General features: G+C 39.3%; 2 protein-coding genes and 1 long non-coding RNA gene across 4 annotated transcripts; all 3 read right to left on the bottom strand.

Moving 5' to 3' along the window:
- Nucleotides 1-348: 348 nt before the first annotated feature.
- On the bottom strand, nt 349-1078 carry LOC116037993 (solute carrier family 22 member 13-like). The gene is made up of 2 exons (XM_031282164.2): nt 655-1078; nt 349-473 (listed from the first exon to the last, which is right to left on the bottom strand). The coding sequence occupies exons 1-2, from the start codon at nt 1027-1029 to the stop codon at nt 366-368; spliced, it is 483 nt and encodes a 160-aa protein (XP_031138024.1). The 5' UTR covers nt 1030-1078; the 3' UTR covers nt 349-365.
- Nucleotides 1079-6345: 5267 nt separating this feature from the next.
- Nucleotides 6346-8135, bottom strand: LOC116037961. The gene is made up of 3 exons (XR_004101979.2): nt 7834-8135; nt 6934-7067; nt 6346-6511 (listed from the first exon to the last, which is right to left on the bottom strand). It is a non-coding gene; the product is annotated as an uncharacterized LOC116037961 (long non-coding RNA).
- A 6128-nt stretch (nt 8136-14263) lies between these two features.
- Nucleotides 14264-19765, bottom strand: LOC116037994 (solute carrier family 22 member 13-like). Of its 2 annotated transcripts, none has more exons than XM_031282165.2 (10): nt 19143-19761; nt 18590-18693; nt 18208-18362; nt 17362-17533; nt 17132-17252; nt 16936-17030; nt 16628-16842; nt 15723-15831; nt 15397-15591; nt 14264-15294 (listed from the first exon to the last, which is right to left on the bottom strand). In XM_031282165.2, the coding sequence occupies exons 1-10, from the start codon at nt 19509-19511 to the stop codon at nt 15222-15224; spliced, it is 1608 nt and encodes a 535-aa protein (XP_031138025.1). In that variant the 5' UTR covers nt 19512-19761; the 3' UTR covers nt 14264-15221. The 2 variants fall into 2 exon arrangements, with proteins under 2 accessions (XP_031138025.1, XP_031138026.1); XM_031282166.2 differs by having other exon boundaries at nt 15211-15294; nt 15393-15591; nt 19143-19765.
- Between the last annotated feature and the right edge of the window lie 36 nt (nt 19766-19801).

Raw genomic sequence — 19801 nt, 5'->3', positions numbered from 1 at the left:
AAACGAGAAAGCTGGGAGCGAAACTGCAAACGTGATGGAGAGATCAAAAGATCATTGAGAAAGAAGCAGAGGGAACGGTAAACAAAAGGACATAATATCAAACAAATATAAGACCAATAGTTTACGACTACACAAATGTTTTATTTGCAAGTTTTAAGTTTTACCTTTGAGGTGACAATTTTTTTGCTTGAGTTAGTGATTTTTGTTTGATACTTGAGAAGTTTTGCTTGGTATTAAAGACACAAAAATAATTCCATAGGATTATCATAACGTCACTGTGAAACCAAAATCCCCTCAAGTCTTACACAGAATGCGAACTATCATGTACATTAAACAGGAGGTGGGTGTGCATGTGTTATTGGCCCTTACCTGTCAGAAATTGCCCCAAACACCAACACTCCAACCAGAAAACCTGCCATGTAGATGGACTGTGATGCCTCAATCAAACCACTCTTGTCACAAACCAGATCAAACTGAAAAGAGAAAAGGATTATAAAAGGAGAAGAAAGGAAAGGAATAAATTAAAGAGAGAGATCAGGACCATTGTATGGAATTACAGTCTCAATACACAGAACTAAGGGACTGTGTGAGCAACAATTTGGATCCTAAGGGCCTTGAGTCTAGTAGGGTCCCTAAGGTGTTTGTTTTGATTACCTCTGACACAATGCTGGAAGCACCTATGGGTGTCCCATAGTCCCATCCATCTGTGCATCCTGTTGTAGTGTTAATCCCATATGCTTCAATGGTTTCCAAATCCAAATCCACAGGTGTGAACATATTACAGCTTTCAAACCTTCCATCATGGTTCACCGGGAGGATGAGATTTCTTTGCCTCTCATCTGTCAAGTTTGGCCCACGCTCCAAGATCCAGTCAGTGTTACAGTGATGTGGAAAGCTCATTCCTGTAAACACCTGACCAAACATGTCGTAAGCCGAAAATATGCTTGGGATGCATAATGTAGCCACTAAACGTTTTTGAAACAAACCAAACTCCCCGATCTCCTTCAGGATCTGCCCGAAGTTGCTCATATTGGTAGGCCTATCTGATGTTCCTTTGCAGCGTGACTGACAGACAGACAGACAGACAGAGATCTGGCTTTATAAAGCAACGCCCAGATAGCAAACAGTCATTAAAAGTCATATTAAATCAACATCAACATTCCGTTGTCAACATTAACCCAGACAGCAAGCCAACATTGAATAAATATTGATTTTCCATCTGAATCATCATTATGGTTGATATTGAAATTTCAATGCAAAATAAATGTTGAATCACCATTACCATATCGATGAAACCTGACGTTATTAATGTTGATGGCAACAACATTGATTGATTAAGCATTGATATTTGGTTTACCAGGCGATATTGCCAATGTGTTGAAAAGTCATTGATTTAGAGTTGACCGGGAAACGACCTGTTGTTGAAAAGCCATCGACATATAGTTGACCGGGAAATATGATTGAAAATGCATTGATATATAGTTGACCAGGAAATATGATTGAAAATGTATTGATATACAGTTGACCGGGAAATATGATTTAAAATGCATTGATAGTTGACCGGGAAATATGATTGAAAATGCATTGATATATAGTTGACCGGGAAATATGATTGAAAATGCATTGATATATAGTTGACTGGGAAATATGATTGAAAATCCATCGATTTTTGGTTGACCGGGAAATATGATTGAAAATCCATTGATATATAGTTGACCGGGAAATATGATTGAAAATCCATCGATTTTTGGTTGACTGGGAGATCATCGTGTGGTAGACCAACGGACACAATCATTTCTGGACCCTTGGGACCCATACAAAGGTAAGCTTGCTTATGTAATGTTCGATATGAATGACTTGTACCAAATCAAATACTGTTAGTCATTAATATGATGGTCAGTGTAGCGTAGTAACCCACGTAGCTAGTACTGCAGTCATTGAAATAGATTTTGTTAAACCAATGTCAAAATCTGCATTCTTTGCTTCCAACAGGTTACAATAAGTTAGCAAAAACCTCAGAGTCCAGTCTATTTGTGTGATAGCTAGCTCGAAATACATGTCTGTACCATTATACCAATTGATAAGTAGGCAGATACATTAGGGGAGGATGTCGTGAAATCTATTAACACAGCGCCGCTATTTATTCTTACCGCCGGTGAACAGTGCAGCCTACCTGGCCACTTTTCGTTATAGCTGTCACAGCCACAATTTCTGATATTGATAGAAATGCCAACGTTTGTGCCAGCCAGACTAAATCCAATTTCACTGGGATTCACAAAATGAATCATTACAACAATAAACAGTGAAAAAGTAAATTAAAACACCAAGAAACGTCGGTCATCTGGAATTTGAGCTGCTAGGCTAGCTAGTCTATCAAATGAAAGGCAGTAAGGCTAGCACTAGCACCTATAGTGCTACCCGCAGATGTGACTGCGGCGGGCCAGAATTACACAGAAAACCTGACTTACCTTTACTTTATTCAATGCAGAACTGTCTCGAGTTGTAAATGCCGATTCGACCATGTCATCGTAATACAAATCCAAAATATGAATAATCCTTAGGGTGACCAGACGTCCCGGGTTTGACTGGGACAGTCCCGATTTGAAGTTGCTTGTCCCGAGTCTCGACAAAAGCCTGTCGGGACCCTAAAATGTCCCGGTTTACACCAACCACTATGACATTGTCCCGGTTAAACGTTTAAAATGCTGACAGCTAAACGGTGTAAAAGTGTGACTGTACTGTAGAGGATTCCAACAGTGGGACGTACAACAGTCTGCCGCTAAAGCTATGAGCTAAAAGACACAAACTAGCTAGCACTTGGTCACAGCTGTTGTTGGAAAAACAACACGCAACCTTATTCACGGTAAAACTCGTGGTGCATTCACAGTTATTGTAAAATACCCTTTTCTCATCTGTTTTTGTCGTTTAACAGTAATTTAAATGTGAAAGAAGTTATTGTTAAAAGTGATTATTAGGCCTACATTTTTAATAAATCATTTAAATTCCCCCCTTTTTTTTTGCTGATCGGAAAATGTATCCGATTTGTGACTCATAACCGTGATCCGATCCAACTGTGAGTTTTGTGATCTGTTGCACCCCTATACAAAACCATTCCAAATAATCAAAGTGATGTAAGGCAAACCAGGTTATTGAACTCATGTCAATTCCTGATGATTCATAAGATATAAAGGAATGAAGTAATGCACAAATCATGAATTAATTAATTCATGCATTCATTCATAATTCATGTACCCTTCTTGTAAAGTATTACCATAACTTTAGTTCAAGCCTGTGGCTATAAACAATAATTTGTTTAGTGCCATTGCAATGAAAAATACCTTTTCACAAGTTCAGTGGGTGCATTTTCCAAAAGAATGCTTTAAGTTGGTCCCCCACGAAACTCACGCAATGACTTTTAATATTATTTCTTAGATATGTAGGCTACATACCAAGACAATTCATGAATATTAACTGAGATACCCCATTATGTTGTGAGCAGTAGGCCTGCTGTTTTCCATTTTGACTTCTATTTTACTACTTAATCACATGTGGATCATTTACATATGATTTTTGTACCACAATCTAAATATAATAACAATAAAGAAAATATATTTAAATGTGTGTCCAGCTTTCTTAACCAAGTAATGATACATGATACAGCAGATACAAATATTGGGGGAATATAGGCCTAAGGGGAAACATTTTGGTTACCTGAGTACATATATATAAAGTACAATCACACTGTGTGATTGTGTATTTAAATTGCTGTTTGTTAACACTGACTTTTGTCCTTTCTGTTCTCTTACAGATCACTATTGCACACCAAGTAAGCAAAACAAATTTTTTTAATTTCATTTCTGCAAACACTTGCACCACTTGCACTATTGTACAATGACATCACGCTGGTCAAAGAGGCGTAAAATTAAATCAATGCTTAGAGCCGCAGAGTCAGAAATCCTGCAGCAGTTTGAGAAAACTTATACTGATCCCGACATGCAAGGCAACTCTGTCGCAGAACTGGAACATGTTGAATGCCCAAGCGTAGCATTGGAGTCAGGTGTTTCAGTCCCTAGCTCAGTTGTGGACCAACCAGGTATAGGGGAACATGAGTAGAAGTCAGCATTCAGTGAGACTCATCTGTCATTCGACACTGTTCATGACTGTCCATCAGCTAGGCCTGTTGATTCAGAATCAGATGATTCTGATGCTGAAGCTCCAACATCAGTGTTAGTGACGAGTCTAAGATTTTGGGCCTCTTCCTTTTCTGTCTCACTAGCCGCAATGACTGCACTCTTGAGCATTTTGCGAGTGTTTCACCCAGAATTGCCAAGAGATTCTCGGACAATTCTCAAGACGCAAGGTGAAATAAAAACTACGAAAATGGAGGGAGGAGAATATTATCACTTTGGCCTAACCGCAGGGTTAATGTCAAAACTTAAATCTTTGAAGCTGCCTGCTAATTTGACCACAATTAAGCTGCAGTTCAGTATAGATGGTTTACCCCTATTCCGAAGCAGCAGAACTCAGTTCTGGCCCATTCTGGCTACCATTAATGCAGATTACAGCAGATCACCATTCCTTGTCGGCCTCTTCTGTGGCTTTACCAAACCAAAGAGTGTCTTTGAGTTCTTGGGCCCATTTATTGAGGACCTTAGTAGCATTCTAAAAAATGGCATTGCTCACAATGGGCGGCAGATAATGGCAGAAGTGTGCTCGTTTATATGCGATGCCCCAGCACGAGCTTTTATTAAAAATGTAAAAAGCCACAACGGTTATTCAGGCTGCAACAAGTGTTTTCAAGTGGGTGAATGGCACAACAAGATGACATATCCGGAAAGCAATGTTAGATTGAGGACAGACACAGACTTCAACTCTATGACTGATGATGAACACCACTTAAAACAAACTCTGTCCACGCTAGCTAGTCTGGTCAAAATGGTGACAATGTTTCCATTAGATTACATGCATTTGTGCTGTCTTGGGGTAACCAGGAAGTTGCTATATATTTGGTTGAGGGGCAAATCACTGGCAACTAGGTTGTCCAGTAAATCAATTGAAGAAATTTCCATTAAATTGAAGGGACTAAGACCTTACACTCCTTCTGAGTTCAGCCGGAAACCCAGGCACCTCTCTGAAATAGATCAGTCGAAGGCTACAGAGCTTCGATATTTCATGCTTTATGCTGGCCAAGTAGTCCTGAAAAATACCATTGCCCTTGAAATTTATGAAAACTTTATGTTACTTTCTATGGCCATGCATCTGCTGTTGTCTCCTGGGACACCAGAGGAAATGATTGATTGCGCTGAGGGGTTGTTGACTTCATTCGTAACCCACTTTGGGCAGCTATATGGGAAAGGTGAAATTACCTACAATGTCCATCAGCTGACACACTTGGCGTCAGAATACCGTCTGTTTGGTCCCTTGGACAACATATCTGCATTTCCGTATGATAATTATTTAGCGCAACTGAAGCGCCTATTGCGCAAGCCTCACTTGCCTTTGCAGCAAGTAGTAAAAAGGCTTTCAGAATCACCTGCACCGACCTCGGACACTGTGAAGAAAGGACAAAAATTCATGCATCCTCATTATGATGGTCCGTTGATTTCTTCATTAAGTTATGGAGACCAGTACCGTAAGCTTGTTACGGAAAAAGTACACGTTATCATCTAGGTCTGGGGATAACTGTTTTCAAATTGTAGATGACATTGCCGTTGTTGAAAACATTGTTAGGGTAGGTCAGGAGATTTACATCATTTTTCGAACGTTTACCAAGAAAGAGTCCTATGGCCAGTATCCTTTCCATCTGCAAAACATTGGGGTAGATACAGTTTGGGGATTGAGCAAGAATGTCAGTGTGACGAGGCTTCAGCACATTGGCAAAAAGTACATACTTTACCCTGACAAAACACAGTTCATCGCCATTCCCATCATTCATACCAATTAAAATGTCCAAAATGTCCAAATAATGTCCTATAATCAGTTTATGCACTCATTTCATCTGTTTATCACTTTATAAGTTAATTTTGGTGTGCTTTGTTTTCTATACAGTCTTTCAAATCCCCTGCCTTTAAAAAAAAAAAAAAAAATGACCCAGTGGTGCGTTGTACAGTTCAGCAGTGGTGCAAATGAAATTGTGCCAAACACATGGGTTGAAGGGGATAAAGTCTTCTGGCCCCCATACCCTCCTAAGGACTCTATTAGGCTGAATGCAGCCATCCTGAAGCGAGAACAGCCTGGACATGGATGGCACACATACCAACCAATCCGTCTCCTCATAACTCGTGGTGGGTGTTCTCAAATTTGCTTTTGACAATAAGAATCATCATCAACAATCAATCAAAATACCCCTGTCTGAAAATATTTCTCCTGACTCTGACTGTACTTGACTGTTATTATATATATATATATGTTTGTAGATAGTCATGATGAGGCAGCGAGGAGTCTGGAACGATATTTAAATAAAGATTGCGACACCACCGACATCCAGTCTGAGCAGGAGAGCCACCATGGCCTAAAAAGAAAAAGAAGGTAATAATGAATGTCCATTTGGCAGATGCTTTTGTCCAGAGCAAACATATAAGCGGTTTTAACCATTTGCTGTTGACATGTGCAATTTAACAATTTGTTGACATGTGCAAGTTGACAATTTAATTGCTCCCTTGTTTACTTTTAGACCAAATCCAATTTATCATTCAGATGAGGAGCCCCAGAATGAGCGCAGATTCGCCCAAGCCCCCAAAGTGTTATTTCCAGGTATAGTTAGCCACATTGTGTGTGTGTGTGTGTGTGTGTGTGTGTGTGTGTATACATAACAAAGAATCTAGTTACATATTATGCACATCTGCCCCTAACCACCTTCCACCCCCCAAACATCTTTTTTTTCTTTAAACAAACCAGCAACCCAACAAGCCAGTCAGGACAGCCAACCATCACCTCCAAGGATCTATCAGACCCTCCAACACCCCAATTCCTCCAAGCTGTCTTGCCCCAATGTCCCAGCATCGTTCCCTGGAGATGAATTGGCTTCTCTCCACTCACTCCAGTGCATCTACTACAGAGGCCATCTCCTGAAAGTATGTTTTTAAAAATAAGTAATTCATGTCAAATCAAACATTCAAAATTCAAACCAAAATGTAGTTTGTCCTGTCAAATGGTTTAATTTCTCTCTTCATACTTGTTACAGATTCTGCAGGCACTGCCAGGCGGCCATTAAAAGGCAAGTACAGGAATGTTATTTTCTAAGGCTATCATAGGATTTTATTCATATGTGCTAGGGGCCCTGCTTTATCTTTCATCAATGCTTTGAATCAGTGAACGATTTACCACCTATCAACTGTTAGCTTAAACCAATGGATGGAGACATTGCTTAAATATACACAACTGTTCAAAAGTTTGTAATCACCATTCATTTTACCATTTGGCTTCATTATAACCAGACTCATGAAATAGTTACCTGGAATACACTTAGACACTGGGAATGGTTTTACAACAGTCCTAAGAGTCGTCTCATACATGCTGAGCACCTGTTGGTCGATTTTACATCACTCATAATAATCTTGAAGTCTTCCAGTTGACTATTTCATGAGGCTTACTATAATGAAGCCCAATGAAAAAAATTAGTGGTGATCCCAAAACCTTTCAACATTAGTGTAGGTCAATGATAAAAGAACATTAAAAAGCATTAAACATTACACTGACTGCTTTAAGTAGTTTTGATGATACATTTCTTTGTTCAACATCTTCTGAAATTTTTAAGTAAAAGGGTGTCAGCTTTTGCATTCAAATGTTAATATTTTCTTTGTCAATAGATGTGACTATGCAGAAGCTACTCACTGTGGTGACAGAGTTATTTAGGAGGTGAAGGACCTGCGGGAGGAGTTCAGGCAATTCCGCCAATCCTGCAGGTGTGGACAGTCTAACTCTGTTGGACTGCCACTGGCGGAGCCCTTGGAGCTGCCCCTCCACACCATGGAGGCCCTGGACCGTGCAGAAGAGACACTGCAAAATGGAACTAACCGCCAAACAATGGTAGTTGTTTAATAGTTACATCATTCTTCTGTTAAACTTCATTGATATGCACAACTTCCTTAAAATGCCTGACAGTTATGACAGTAGACACAAGGTAATTTGTATTGAACCTTAGTCATTCCACATGAGAATGCCAAAAGTCTCAGTCAGCATTTTACACTTCAATATCTCCTAAAAACTGCTGTTGTTTCAGTACGCCTTTATCAATCCCAGTTATATTCAGGCAGAAAAAAAAAAAAAATTCTGCACAGACCAAATTGGCCGAAAATGACGTTTGATCTTGAAGCGCTGTACAGGGTATTTCACAAAATCAGAATTAAGAAATCCAAGACCCTGAGCTGTTTTTACTCTGGAGTTACATAAGGTCACTGTAGCTTTGCACTGCCATCATCCGGACAGATTGTGCAGTAGCCTACATTAGGCTACACTAGGGATATTATGTGCTGTTGACTGTAATAGCATTACTTATTACACTGGAATCTATGAATATGTTGGCATGATCAAATGTGATTCCAGTTAACCCTGCAAATTTGTTATACTTTGCCAGACTGCCCGTCTCACCATTATTGGAAGGACTACCCTGAGGTGAGGGTCCGCCGTATGATGGCACACATGCTAACAAATGAACTGGCTTCAGGACTGAACTGGGCCGGAAAGAAGTCATCTAAACAAAAACGGCCCTTTAAAGAGTTGGCACTCTGCCGATCTATGTTTGGTAAGTCCTGCTACATTTTCAATCACCATTATATGATCAATTAAAGGCTGCAAGCCAGAGGGCCTTAATGCACCTCACCCCACACACCACCAGGAATCGTAGCACGAAGTTAACACGATAATCCAACAGAAACCTCAGCATTCAGTGACTTGTAACAGTGGTCTATTATTGTTAACGTTCACAACATTAGAAGAAAACATTTTGCTACATTTCTACGCAAATTTACTCAACATTTTTTCTTAAATGATTTGGATATTTAATTCTTAAAGTTTCAACTAGCCCACCTGTGACAGACATCTCTCCTGGTCAGCTCACATCACCAAGTGCACACAAAAGGCTAGCCTACTTTAGCCTAGCCTACATTCACTTTAGACCTGAATGGCTGTGATTGTCTCAAAATACATATCTTTCTAAAATATATCTGTATAAAGTTATGTATTTAAGGTTATGAGTTCTCATAATACCATATACCACCAGCGCTAGCTCAGCGTTATGTTAACAGCTGCCACTATAATGGTCATGTAGGCAACATGCTCCAATTCCTGTCAGCAAACAGGAATTGGAGCACGTTGCCTACCTGGGAGCTGTTTCACAAAAGCAGAATTTATAAATCCAGGATAACTGATAAAGTGAGGCTTGACCTAGTCTAATAAGTGCAGCCTGGCTTGGTGCATTTCGCCAAGCCAGGCTGAAGTAATTTGGATAGATGGGCGTTCAAGGCTAGAATTTAATGCAAAGTGTACAACTGTTCGTTTTTTGCAAATGACTCATTGAATGGTTTTAGTTAAGAGCAGTAGTTCGTAAATATATATTTGTCATCATTCAGTCGGTCTGCTATTATCTGCCATGCTTTTTCTCACGTTGATTTTTTTTTTTAATAGAGGCAGAGTTTCCTTCTTTACATATTATATGCCTTGCTCCCTCGTATATGGCCATAGAAAAGAAAGACACTGAAGAAATTGGACTCTAGAAACTATAAAGATAATTAAGTGATACATTTCATGCACATTGTAAACATTAATGTAACAGAGTGATATTCATCAGTTATTTCCCCCCAGCAAAATCAAAGGTCAAAAACCATTGAGGTGTCCTCTCCCTGTTTTTACATGTCTATAAAGTCTACACTATTACTGGTCCACTGAACTAAGACTGTAATTTGGGAGGATTGTACATTTAGGATATGTTCTTAAAATTGTACACCTCCTAAATTACAGTCGTTAAAGAATACAAAAAAAAATAATCAACATACAACAAAAATAATTTAAGGTGCAGGCTGCTGAGTGAACAGAAAAGATGAATAAATCCTGGCTGTTAGCCTGGTCAGGACCACGTGTTAACCTGGTCAGGACCATGCTACACAGAATAATAAGTAGATGTAATGGTATGGTAACTTAGGTGCCTCTGCTTTTTTGTGAAATCGAGTCAAGGTTTTGTGAACCATCTGGGTTTTTAGTATTATTATTATTATTATTATTTATTTTTAGAAATGTTGGGAACTAGACCACATAACTGGTCTATCCTACAGCCCAAGTAACGTTAGCAACATTAACGGTATATATTAACGGTAACTTACCTGGGTTTTTTGGTTGGTAGCCAGATGTGTGTCAACCGTGAAGTAATCAGCTGTCGACCGGGATCAACTGTCACGTCAGCTGTCGGTATAATGGCAACGGCGTTCTGTGTTGCTATCTTGCTAGGCTGTCCGAAATAAAGTTTAGCCTACTGACTAGTGGCAAAGTGACTTGTTAGACAGCCGAGGGTAGCCCGCGTGTGTGTTGCTGTTACGAGTGTCAGTAGTCCAGGCTTCATTGTTAGTCTACATGCGTCACCGTGACATTATCCCCCCCACCCCCAGGCCAGAAAAAAAAAAAAAACATGGAAATTTTCCTTACGAAAGGTGTCACTGCAAGCTGATCCTTTTTGCCTTTAATTCAAATAAACCCATGCACATATTCTTGGGCAATTTTGAAACGTGCTTTGAAAACATGATAGGCTAGCATACAACACTGGACAAAGTGCCTTATCCGATCATTGAAAACTCCTAGGCTACTGAATTGGTTTCCAAGTGTGCATATGTGGGTATTCTGTCTAACTATTTTTTTGCATTGTGCTTGTATTTTCTGTTTTAGATGCTCTTACACAGCAGATGGGGACAGCCGCCGTCACCCAGTTCACTTTTGTCCAGGCTGTGCAAAAGTGGCTGCGTTATGTGCCAGACCGGGGAGGGACTGGACGACAAACCACGTCAGAGGACCTCGAACTCTAAATAGGCTAAAGATGACACCGAATAAAATAAAATAAATTTGTTTTTACCTTAAATAGTGTGGTGTGGTCAGTGTTTTATGCTAGGCTACACAAGCTCTCAAATGTTCCATCACTTTTTAACATCCTGTAGATAAAGCAGGATATTCATTTAGGGATTACATTTTTGTGTGCAATCATTTCAATGGCTTAATAACGATTGAAATTCCATTGAAATCACGTTGATCCATAGTTAAGTTGAAATTTCAACATTGTTTCAATATTCCTGATAATTGAAATACCATTGAAATAACGATCTATGGACAGGATTTCAACGTTGTTTCAATATTAAAACAGGGTGCAAAATGATGTTGAATCAACATCAGAGTTCGATGTTGATTCAGTGACTTAATGTTGACAACGGAATGTTGATTTAACATAGTTTCAATGACTGTTTGCTATCTGGGAAGTCATTGAATCAACATCGAACTCTGATGTTGATTCTACATCATTTTGCACCCTGTTTTAATATTGAAACAACGTTGAAATCTTGTCCATAGATCAACGGAATTTCAATGGTATTTCAATTATCAGGAATATTGAAACAATGTTGAAATTTCAACTGACGTAAGGATCAACGTGTTTTCAATGGAATTTCAATCGTTATTAAGCCATGGAAAATGATTGCTAGGCATACAAAAATGTAATGCCCTAAATTAAATAGCCTATAATGAATATAACATTTGAAAGGTTGTATGCCTATAGCCTAGCCTAAAACACTGACCACACCACACTATTTAAGGTAAAAACAAATTCATTTTATTAGCCTCTTATTTCACTATTTGTCCTCTTTAGCCTATTTCCAGTTCATGGTCCTTTGACATCTGGTTTGTCGTCCAGTCCTCCTGGCGCATAGCGCAGCCACTTTTGCACAGCCTGGGCAAAAGTAAATTGGGTGACGGCGGCTGTCCCCATCTGCTGTGTAAGAGCATCTAAAACAGAAAATACAAGCACAATGCAAAAAATGTGCATTTAAGTTAAACAGAACACCCACATACTGTATACTTGGAAACAAATTCAATAGCCTAGGCCTAGGATTTTTCAATGATCGGATAAGACAATTTGTCCATTGTTGTAGGCTAGCCTATCATGTTTTCCCTACATTCAAAGCACTTTTCAGAATTGCCCAAGAATGCACATGGGTTTATTCGAATTAAAGGGAGGCAAATATCGTCGTAAGGAAAATTTCCAAGGCCAAGTGACTCGAAAAAACTCATGTTTTTGTTTGTTTTTCTAGCCGGATGGTGGGGGGGGATCACGGTGATGGCAATGTAGACTAACAATGCAGCCTAGACTACTGACACTCGTAACAGCAACACACACACGGGCTGCCTGCTGCCTCCTGCTTTGCCACCCAGTCTGTAGGCTAGGCTAAACTACAAACTTTTGTTTTGGACAGCCTAGCAAGATAGCAACACAGAACACCGTTGCCATGGTTAATTTTGGATCTCAGTAAAATTGAATTTAGTCTGGCTGGCACAAACAGCATTTGTATCAATATCAGAAATTGTGGCTGTGACGATAGTGGCAGTTATAACGAAAAGTGGCCAGGCATGCTGCACTATGCTGGCGTAATAAAAAAAATGAATGTGATGGAGATGAGAGAGGAAGAGCATGATGTCCCTGTGCTGTTCAACACAGAGATATTTTGTTCCACACACACACACACACACACAAAATTGTGCAAAAATGTTCATGTGCTGTTTGAGAGATAATATATAAATTCGGATCCAAAAAAATGCAAACACAAAGATTAAATAAAGGTGTATATAATTTGACTAAATTATTTTTAATACCCTTTGGCAGGAGAGACAAGTGGGGAGTCCGAGAGAAAAGGACAACTCAGTGAATACCAAGGAAGAGTGTGAATTTCCCTTTATTTAAACATTTTAATTAAACATTGTCAACATTCATTTTCAGGTGTTTCGTGATCGTTTTAGCCTCTTCGTATTTGCAGATTGTGGATCATTAATTGCAACATTTGACCTGATTCTCATGTATTACTGCTTGACAGATCATTTATGCAGTGCCCACTGAGCTATTTTTATTAATAGGTTATCAAATCTTTGCTCCCCAAAATTCTTAAAATGCACATATTGCACATATCAGGGAAATCCCCAAATGCAAGCTTGGTCTTTGGACCTCAGTATTTTCTTAAAGCCCTTGCATATGCCCATGATTACAACATGCCATGTCAGCGTTCCTCAGGCTGAAGTCCAGCTGTCGTGCAGCTCATGATTTTAATCTTCCTCCATGCATCCTTCCTGCTTTTAGAGCACTACTAGGGGCAGTTTTATCAAGCGAAGTCTGTACTTATAGAAAGTGTGTATGAAGGGCTCAAAAAGTCGTATCACACTCTTCAAAGTCTGAGTTGAGTGGATGTTTGGCCTTGATCTCCAAACCAGCAGCTTCTGTCTCTGATTGGTTACAAACATGTGGAGCCAGAAATCTTTTAAATATGGTGTCCCTGAAGTGCAAAACACAAGATTTCCCAAAACAAAAAAAACAACACAAAAATGTTTTTTTCCAGCAGTGGACATACATGGAACAAAGTACATTATAAATTACATTTATTTTTACAATCACCACTTGAAATGATGAAGGCACTTGCAGATGACAAGGCATTCCATGTCTTATCTACTCTTTGAGTCAAAAGTACACAGTATAATGTGATACATGAGAATAAATACCTGGAGGGTGTGAACCAAGGCAGAAACTGCCTAAAGGGTGCACACAGAAGAAAAACAAGCAGCTCACCTTAGCCAACCTTTAAGTTATGTCATCTGAGAGGGAAATTGTAAAACATCCAATCAGAATTAAGCATGAGAAAGACAGCAGGCACCTATCTTTACAGGTTTGTAAGATGCTTTTTTTGGTTTTGAATTTGACTTCTGATGTGTAGCGCTGTTTTCCTTCTTTTTTGGCAGTTAAAATGTTGCATCTCCAGGCCACCATATAAACCAGCTGAAAACACTTGAAGAGTTGTTAAATAACACAAGGTCATATGAAATGCAGACCATGCTGGCCTCGGAGGCCAAAAACCCCATGGGTCCGACACAGGCATCTTTATGATTAGTTCAGTTCAATTTTATTTATATAGCACGTTTAAAAACAACCATAGTTGACCAAAGTGCTAAAAAAAAAAAAAAAAAATGACAATATACACAAACAATACACAATACAAAATAAAAACAGTAGAAAAAACGAAAAAGGACTCAAAAGTAATTAAATATGTATTTTAAATACATTTAATGGAATATACTGCCCATATCTAAGCTATAGGCTCAGTCTTTTCATTTTTTGCATACTTTTAGTGCTGAGTTAACATATCTGTATCATGTATTTAGCCATTACATACATACTAAAAACCTTTTTGTCAAAGGGGTCATTCAAACAAGTCAGTCAGAAACAGATAAGCTAGAGACGGAGTTGACCAGCTCACTCGCAAGCTACAACTGATAAACCCAGGACTAACATAATAGTTTACATTTAGGACTTCATTAACAAAATAACTTTTTAAGTTCTAGCAGAGAACAAACTGGATTCAGACTAAATCCAGAATGGGAATCAGATACTGAATACTGCTCACATTGTGCTACTTAATCCATTAAAAAGGCCATGCTGTCAGAATACTTAAATAGTCATCATAGTAGGAAACATTTATATTCAGTCCAATGAAATTAGAGGGCGTTTAGCACTTTAAAAAAAAACGTGAGGTCACAGACTTAACATTGGCAATAAAACGTAATGAGCAATAATAATGATAAGAGTGACTTTACATTTTCAAACAAAAGGGGCAAGACAAAAGCAACATTAATCCACTGCTCTTGTTGTTATTTTTTGCCACATAAGGTGCAGAACTCTATGACAGGAATAGGTAATGTTGCCATTGCCTATTTACACAACCAGCAAACATGGAGCAACATTAGTATTCATTTGGAAGTGTGTCAATGGCTACATAATACAAATGTAAATCCAATCCACCAACTCTCAAGAATAATATCTTTTTGCTGCTAAACACTTCACTATGTTCACCAGTCACTAAATTGTCAAGGACTCTAGTTATGCAAACTTTCAGCTCAAAGTTGAACAAAAGTGACTTGATATATCAAAATGTCAGCTTATTCACAGTTTCCATAACTCTAAAAACATTTGAAAAACAATACGTCCATATGAATTACATTTTTGTGCCCTTTCCTGATGTGTCCTCATGAGTAAAGAAGTGCATCTCAGTCCCATTCACGGGTTTTCTATAATTAAAAAGAAAAAGAATATTGATTGATACATGGAATTGCTTTGAGTTTCTTGTAAGCAAAATAAGCACTCCATTATGAAAGGGTTCATCAACTCACTTGAGCTCAGCGTGGTCCTGGAGTTCAACATTGAGGGTTTCAGGCAGTAATAAACACAAACACGCAGCAACAATGGGCACGGTGCCGTATATCAGCATGGGGATGGCGTAATGGTAGACGGCCAGGAGCCTGATCAGCGGAGCGAGGATGCCCGCCATACGAGCACACACGGAGTTTAGACCTACACCATTCTGCCTACAAGTATACAGTAGATAATGGATTTATCAGCGATCACATAGCATGTAACAATAGCAAACATGGCATTTTCTGCCAGTACTAAGTATAACAGATTTTATGTTTTACCTGCAGGACATTACATACCTTACCTTAGAGTGGTAGGGTATAGTTCTGCAGTATAAACATAGATTATGGAGAAACTGGCAGTGGCGGCAAATTTCCCCAGTACGGCTATGACTGTTGCCACCACAGGAAGGTCTGATGGAGAAATAGCAACGATTAGAGGGCAATACTGTTTTCTTAAAATGTTTTTTTTTTTTTTTTTTTTTTTTTTAACTTGATTTGCCATATTTTAGGGGCAGAGCCAGGGGGAGAGATGTTTACATTGAATATTAATACTAATTCCTTTAGGTTTTTAAAATATCGACAACTTTGTCATTTTCCCTCATTCTCTCTGACTGGGCAAATTTATGGAGCAAAAGTTCTATTACTGTGAAAGTATCGCCATCTATAGGTCCGCCCTAACATTGTCATGCGGGGGGACTAAACATTCATACGGTGAACTTTACTCCAGCATAGTATAACAAAAATAGGTTTCAAGATTAATGAAGCTGTTTATGGGATATTTCCTACCCTACCTGTTATGTAAAAGAGCAAAATCAGACATGTTTGCCTCCTTTTAGTTGTCAGGAGTGAAGTTAGTCATCCTCAACATTGGTTGTGTTCTGATTTCAGAATAATGAAGACAGTTGGAGAACAATTACAATTACAGATGTACGTAGGCTCTACAGGAAGATTTTTTTCTCTGCAACATTCATGTTTTTCCCCAAATGATGTACAGATTTTGAGGCATTCTATTATCTCAATTGGTTGAAAAATAGTGCAGCTGCTGTAAATGGGAAAAAAAATATATCTCCCCGGAGGAGCACGGCACCGGACCCCCATAGGTTTGGGATGAGCCGTGAATATTTACATCTGGCTCAGCCCCTGCTCAAGAATCAGGTGAAGTATACAGTATGTTCAGGAGGAATTGCAACTTCTATCAACAAATTACCTTTAGGAATAGCAAGTACACCAAGACAAGCTGCACCTCCAAAAAACAGGACCCCTGCTTCACATATTTTCCTTCCAAAGTGCTGGATGAGCGCCAAACTGCCCAGACGTGCAGGAAATTCTACTAGGCCAAAGATGAACTGTGTGAGGTAGATATTCAGGCCAAAATTGGCAACATTCAGGCTCAGTCCATAGTATACCAGACTTGTTCCAAACCTATTAACAGAGTGGAAGAGATGTCTTCAGTGTACTATAAAAGGTATATAGCTGTAGATTTGGCAGCAGGTTGTGGTTGAAATGAATACTCACCAAACGAAGCATGTTATAAATGAACGTTTTCTCAGATATGGTATCCTGAAGATGTCCAACATGCTTCCTCTTTTGGATGTACAGTCAATCTCCAGCTAAACAATGCAGGTGGACTTTTTTAGTTAGGGGATATTTATTTAGCAGCCTACTTGTGTTTGCTTTTGGTTGAAGCCAAAGTGAGTTTGATGCAGCTCACCTTGTCCAGCAGATCTTCCGGGACCTTCCTCCTGTTCACCTTGGCTGCCTTCCGGATCTCCTTTATGGCCTCCTCTTTCCTGCCCTGGGTGATAAGCCAGCGAGCTGACTCTGGAAGAATCCTAATTGACATACAGGTTACCATCACAACCTATAGCAAACAGGTTTACTTTTGCTGTGGTTGAAATGGAGATTATCATGTAAAACATTCATTCCAAAGAGGCTGCTGACCAGTAAAAGATTGGCAGGACAACAACAAGAGGGCTGAAGAGCACCAGCTGCAGGATCCTCCAGTTGGGGATCAAATATGCGATGCCAGACAATAGGATCAGTCCAAGAGGAAAAGCACTGTGGCAGATAATGGCACAGACTGCAAACTTGGAGGCATCACTCCACTCTCCACCTTCAAAGCAATAATACAGCACAGAAATGGCATGATTCACAGTGTGCATGTAACTTATACTTACTACTCATATTACTAATGTCACTGACACTGGAAAGTCAAAGCATCAACCACCAGTGACATTCTTTTGAATATTACAAATAACTCCCTCAGCATGAACCTTGCGAAACGGAGGCACATTATGTTGCTGATTATAAAGAAACTGTAATACAGAATTGTGTTTTCTTCCCTGTGGGGCTGCAATAAGACAACAAATCACAGACTAACTTAAAACTAAATGCTAAATGTTATTTGTACAATTAAAATGGAAGTCAGTTGACTTGCAGTTTGTGATGGGTTTTCATATATATGCACAAAAATGTAATTCATATGGACGTATTATTTTTCAAATGTTTTTAGAGTTATGGAAAATGTGAATAAGCTGATATTTTGATATATCAAGTCACTTTTGTTCATCTTTGAGCTGAAAGTTTGCACAACTAGAGTCCTTGACAAGTTACTGACTGGTGAACATAGTGAAATACTAATGTTGCTCCATGTTTGCTAATAATAGAATTTTAAAGAAATCTATCATTCGAATGTAGTTGCTGTTTGTAAGAACAATAATAGGCCTACTCTTCAAATGGCACAATCTGCCTAAAGAAGAAATGAAGAGAGGTTAGACATGTACCTACCTATCACAAATGCATTAGCAAGGATGCCTGAAATGGAGATGCCACCTAAAAATTTAATAACCACGTAAACATAGATGTTGGGTGAGAAACCAACACCGACACCGAACAACAGTAGGAAAAGGAGTGAAAACATGACCACGATGCGCCGACCGAACCTACAAAGAGAAGAGAAGAACTGTCACTTGGTAGGCTTGAGTTTCGTATTTAAACTTGTTTTTTTTATCTTTTCCTCCTAGAAGTTCAGCACAATTTAAATAGCCCAATTTCAATAAATGCGCTACGCGTATCAGTGTTTCTTTAAGTTGTGAAAATTAGCAATTACTATGATCGGTTGATCAGAATCGTCAGTAGGCCTATCAAGGAGATGGGAGTGAATGCGCACCTGTCAGCCATCGGCCCCAACACCAGTGCTCCAACCAGCAGACCGGCCATGTAGATGGACTGGGATGCTTCAATCAGACTGCTCCTGTCACACACCAGGTTGAACTGATAACAGGAAGGATGGTGAAAGGAGGAGAAGACACCAAACTAAGTTTTGTTTTGATTTTTAAGAACTGAAAATTGTTGTCAAGAACAAAAATAGGGGGGATTGTACTTTTTAACACTGTTGTTCCATCATCTTCCTCAAATATTGTCCCTAAAGAAGTGTGGAGAGCCATCAGGCAAGTGTCATTGCGAAATGCTGTCATTTAAAAAACAGTGACTCAGAGACCAAAAGTCAACAACTGAAAAGCCTATGTAGTCTAACACGTGAACAGCGGCCGGCCACACTATACTTAACCTAATAGTAGAAAAGTGCAACCTGAACCTAATAAAAATAATAACCTCATAAATCACAAGAAGTAGCCTATAGCGTAGGCTAAGAAATACATTTAGCCTAGTGGAACAGTAAGTGTTCTATGGGTGTATAAACATGTATAGGGCCTATATCTTACCTCTGTGACAATGCTAGAGGCAGTTGCCTCAAAATCGGATCCATTTATGCATCCTGTTGTAGTGTTAATCCCATATGCTTCAATTGTTTCCAAATCCAAATCCACAGGTGTGAACATTTCACAGCTTTCATACCTCCCATCCTCATTCACCGGGAGGGTGAGATTTCTTTGCCTCTCATCTGTAAGGTTTGGCCCACGCTCCAAGATCCAGTCAGTGTTACAGTGATGTGGAAAACTCATTCCTGTAAACACCTGACCAATCACGTCGTAAGCCGAAAATATGCTTGGGATGCATAATGTAGCCACTAAACGTTTTTGAAACAAACCAAACTCCCCGATCTCCTTCAGGATCTGCCCGAAGTTGCTCATATTGGTAGGCCTATCTGATGTTCCTGTGCAGCGTGACTGACAGACAGACAGATCCGGCTTTATGAAGCTACGTCCAGCCACCGACAGTCAACTTGACTCTCGTCCTGCAAGTTAATGTTTAAACTGAATATCACTGCTTATTTGACCTGCCCATTCTGCTGACAAACAGACAACCGAAGTATTTCAACCATGACCAATTAAGATCACCAAGGTCCGGACCTCGGGTTTTTTTCCAAGTTCTATAAAAGTCGTGAAATAATCGCCTAAAGATAGGCTCACTTTAGCCCACT

The sequence above is a fragment of the Sander lucioperca genome, chromosome 1 (assembly GCF_008315115.2).
Source record: "Sander lucioperca isolate FBNREF2018 chromosome 1, SLUC_FBN_1.2, whole genome shotgun sequence".
Classification (NCBI taxonomy): domain Eukaryota; kingdom Metazoa; phylum Chordata; class Actinopteri; order Perciformes; family Percidae; genus Sander; species Sander lucioperca.
This window is presented reverse-complemented; position numbering and strand designations above follow the sequence as displayed.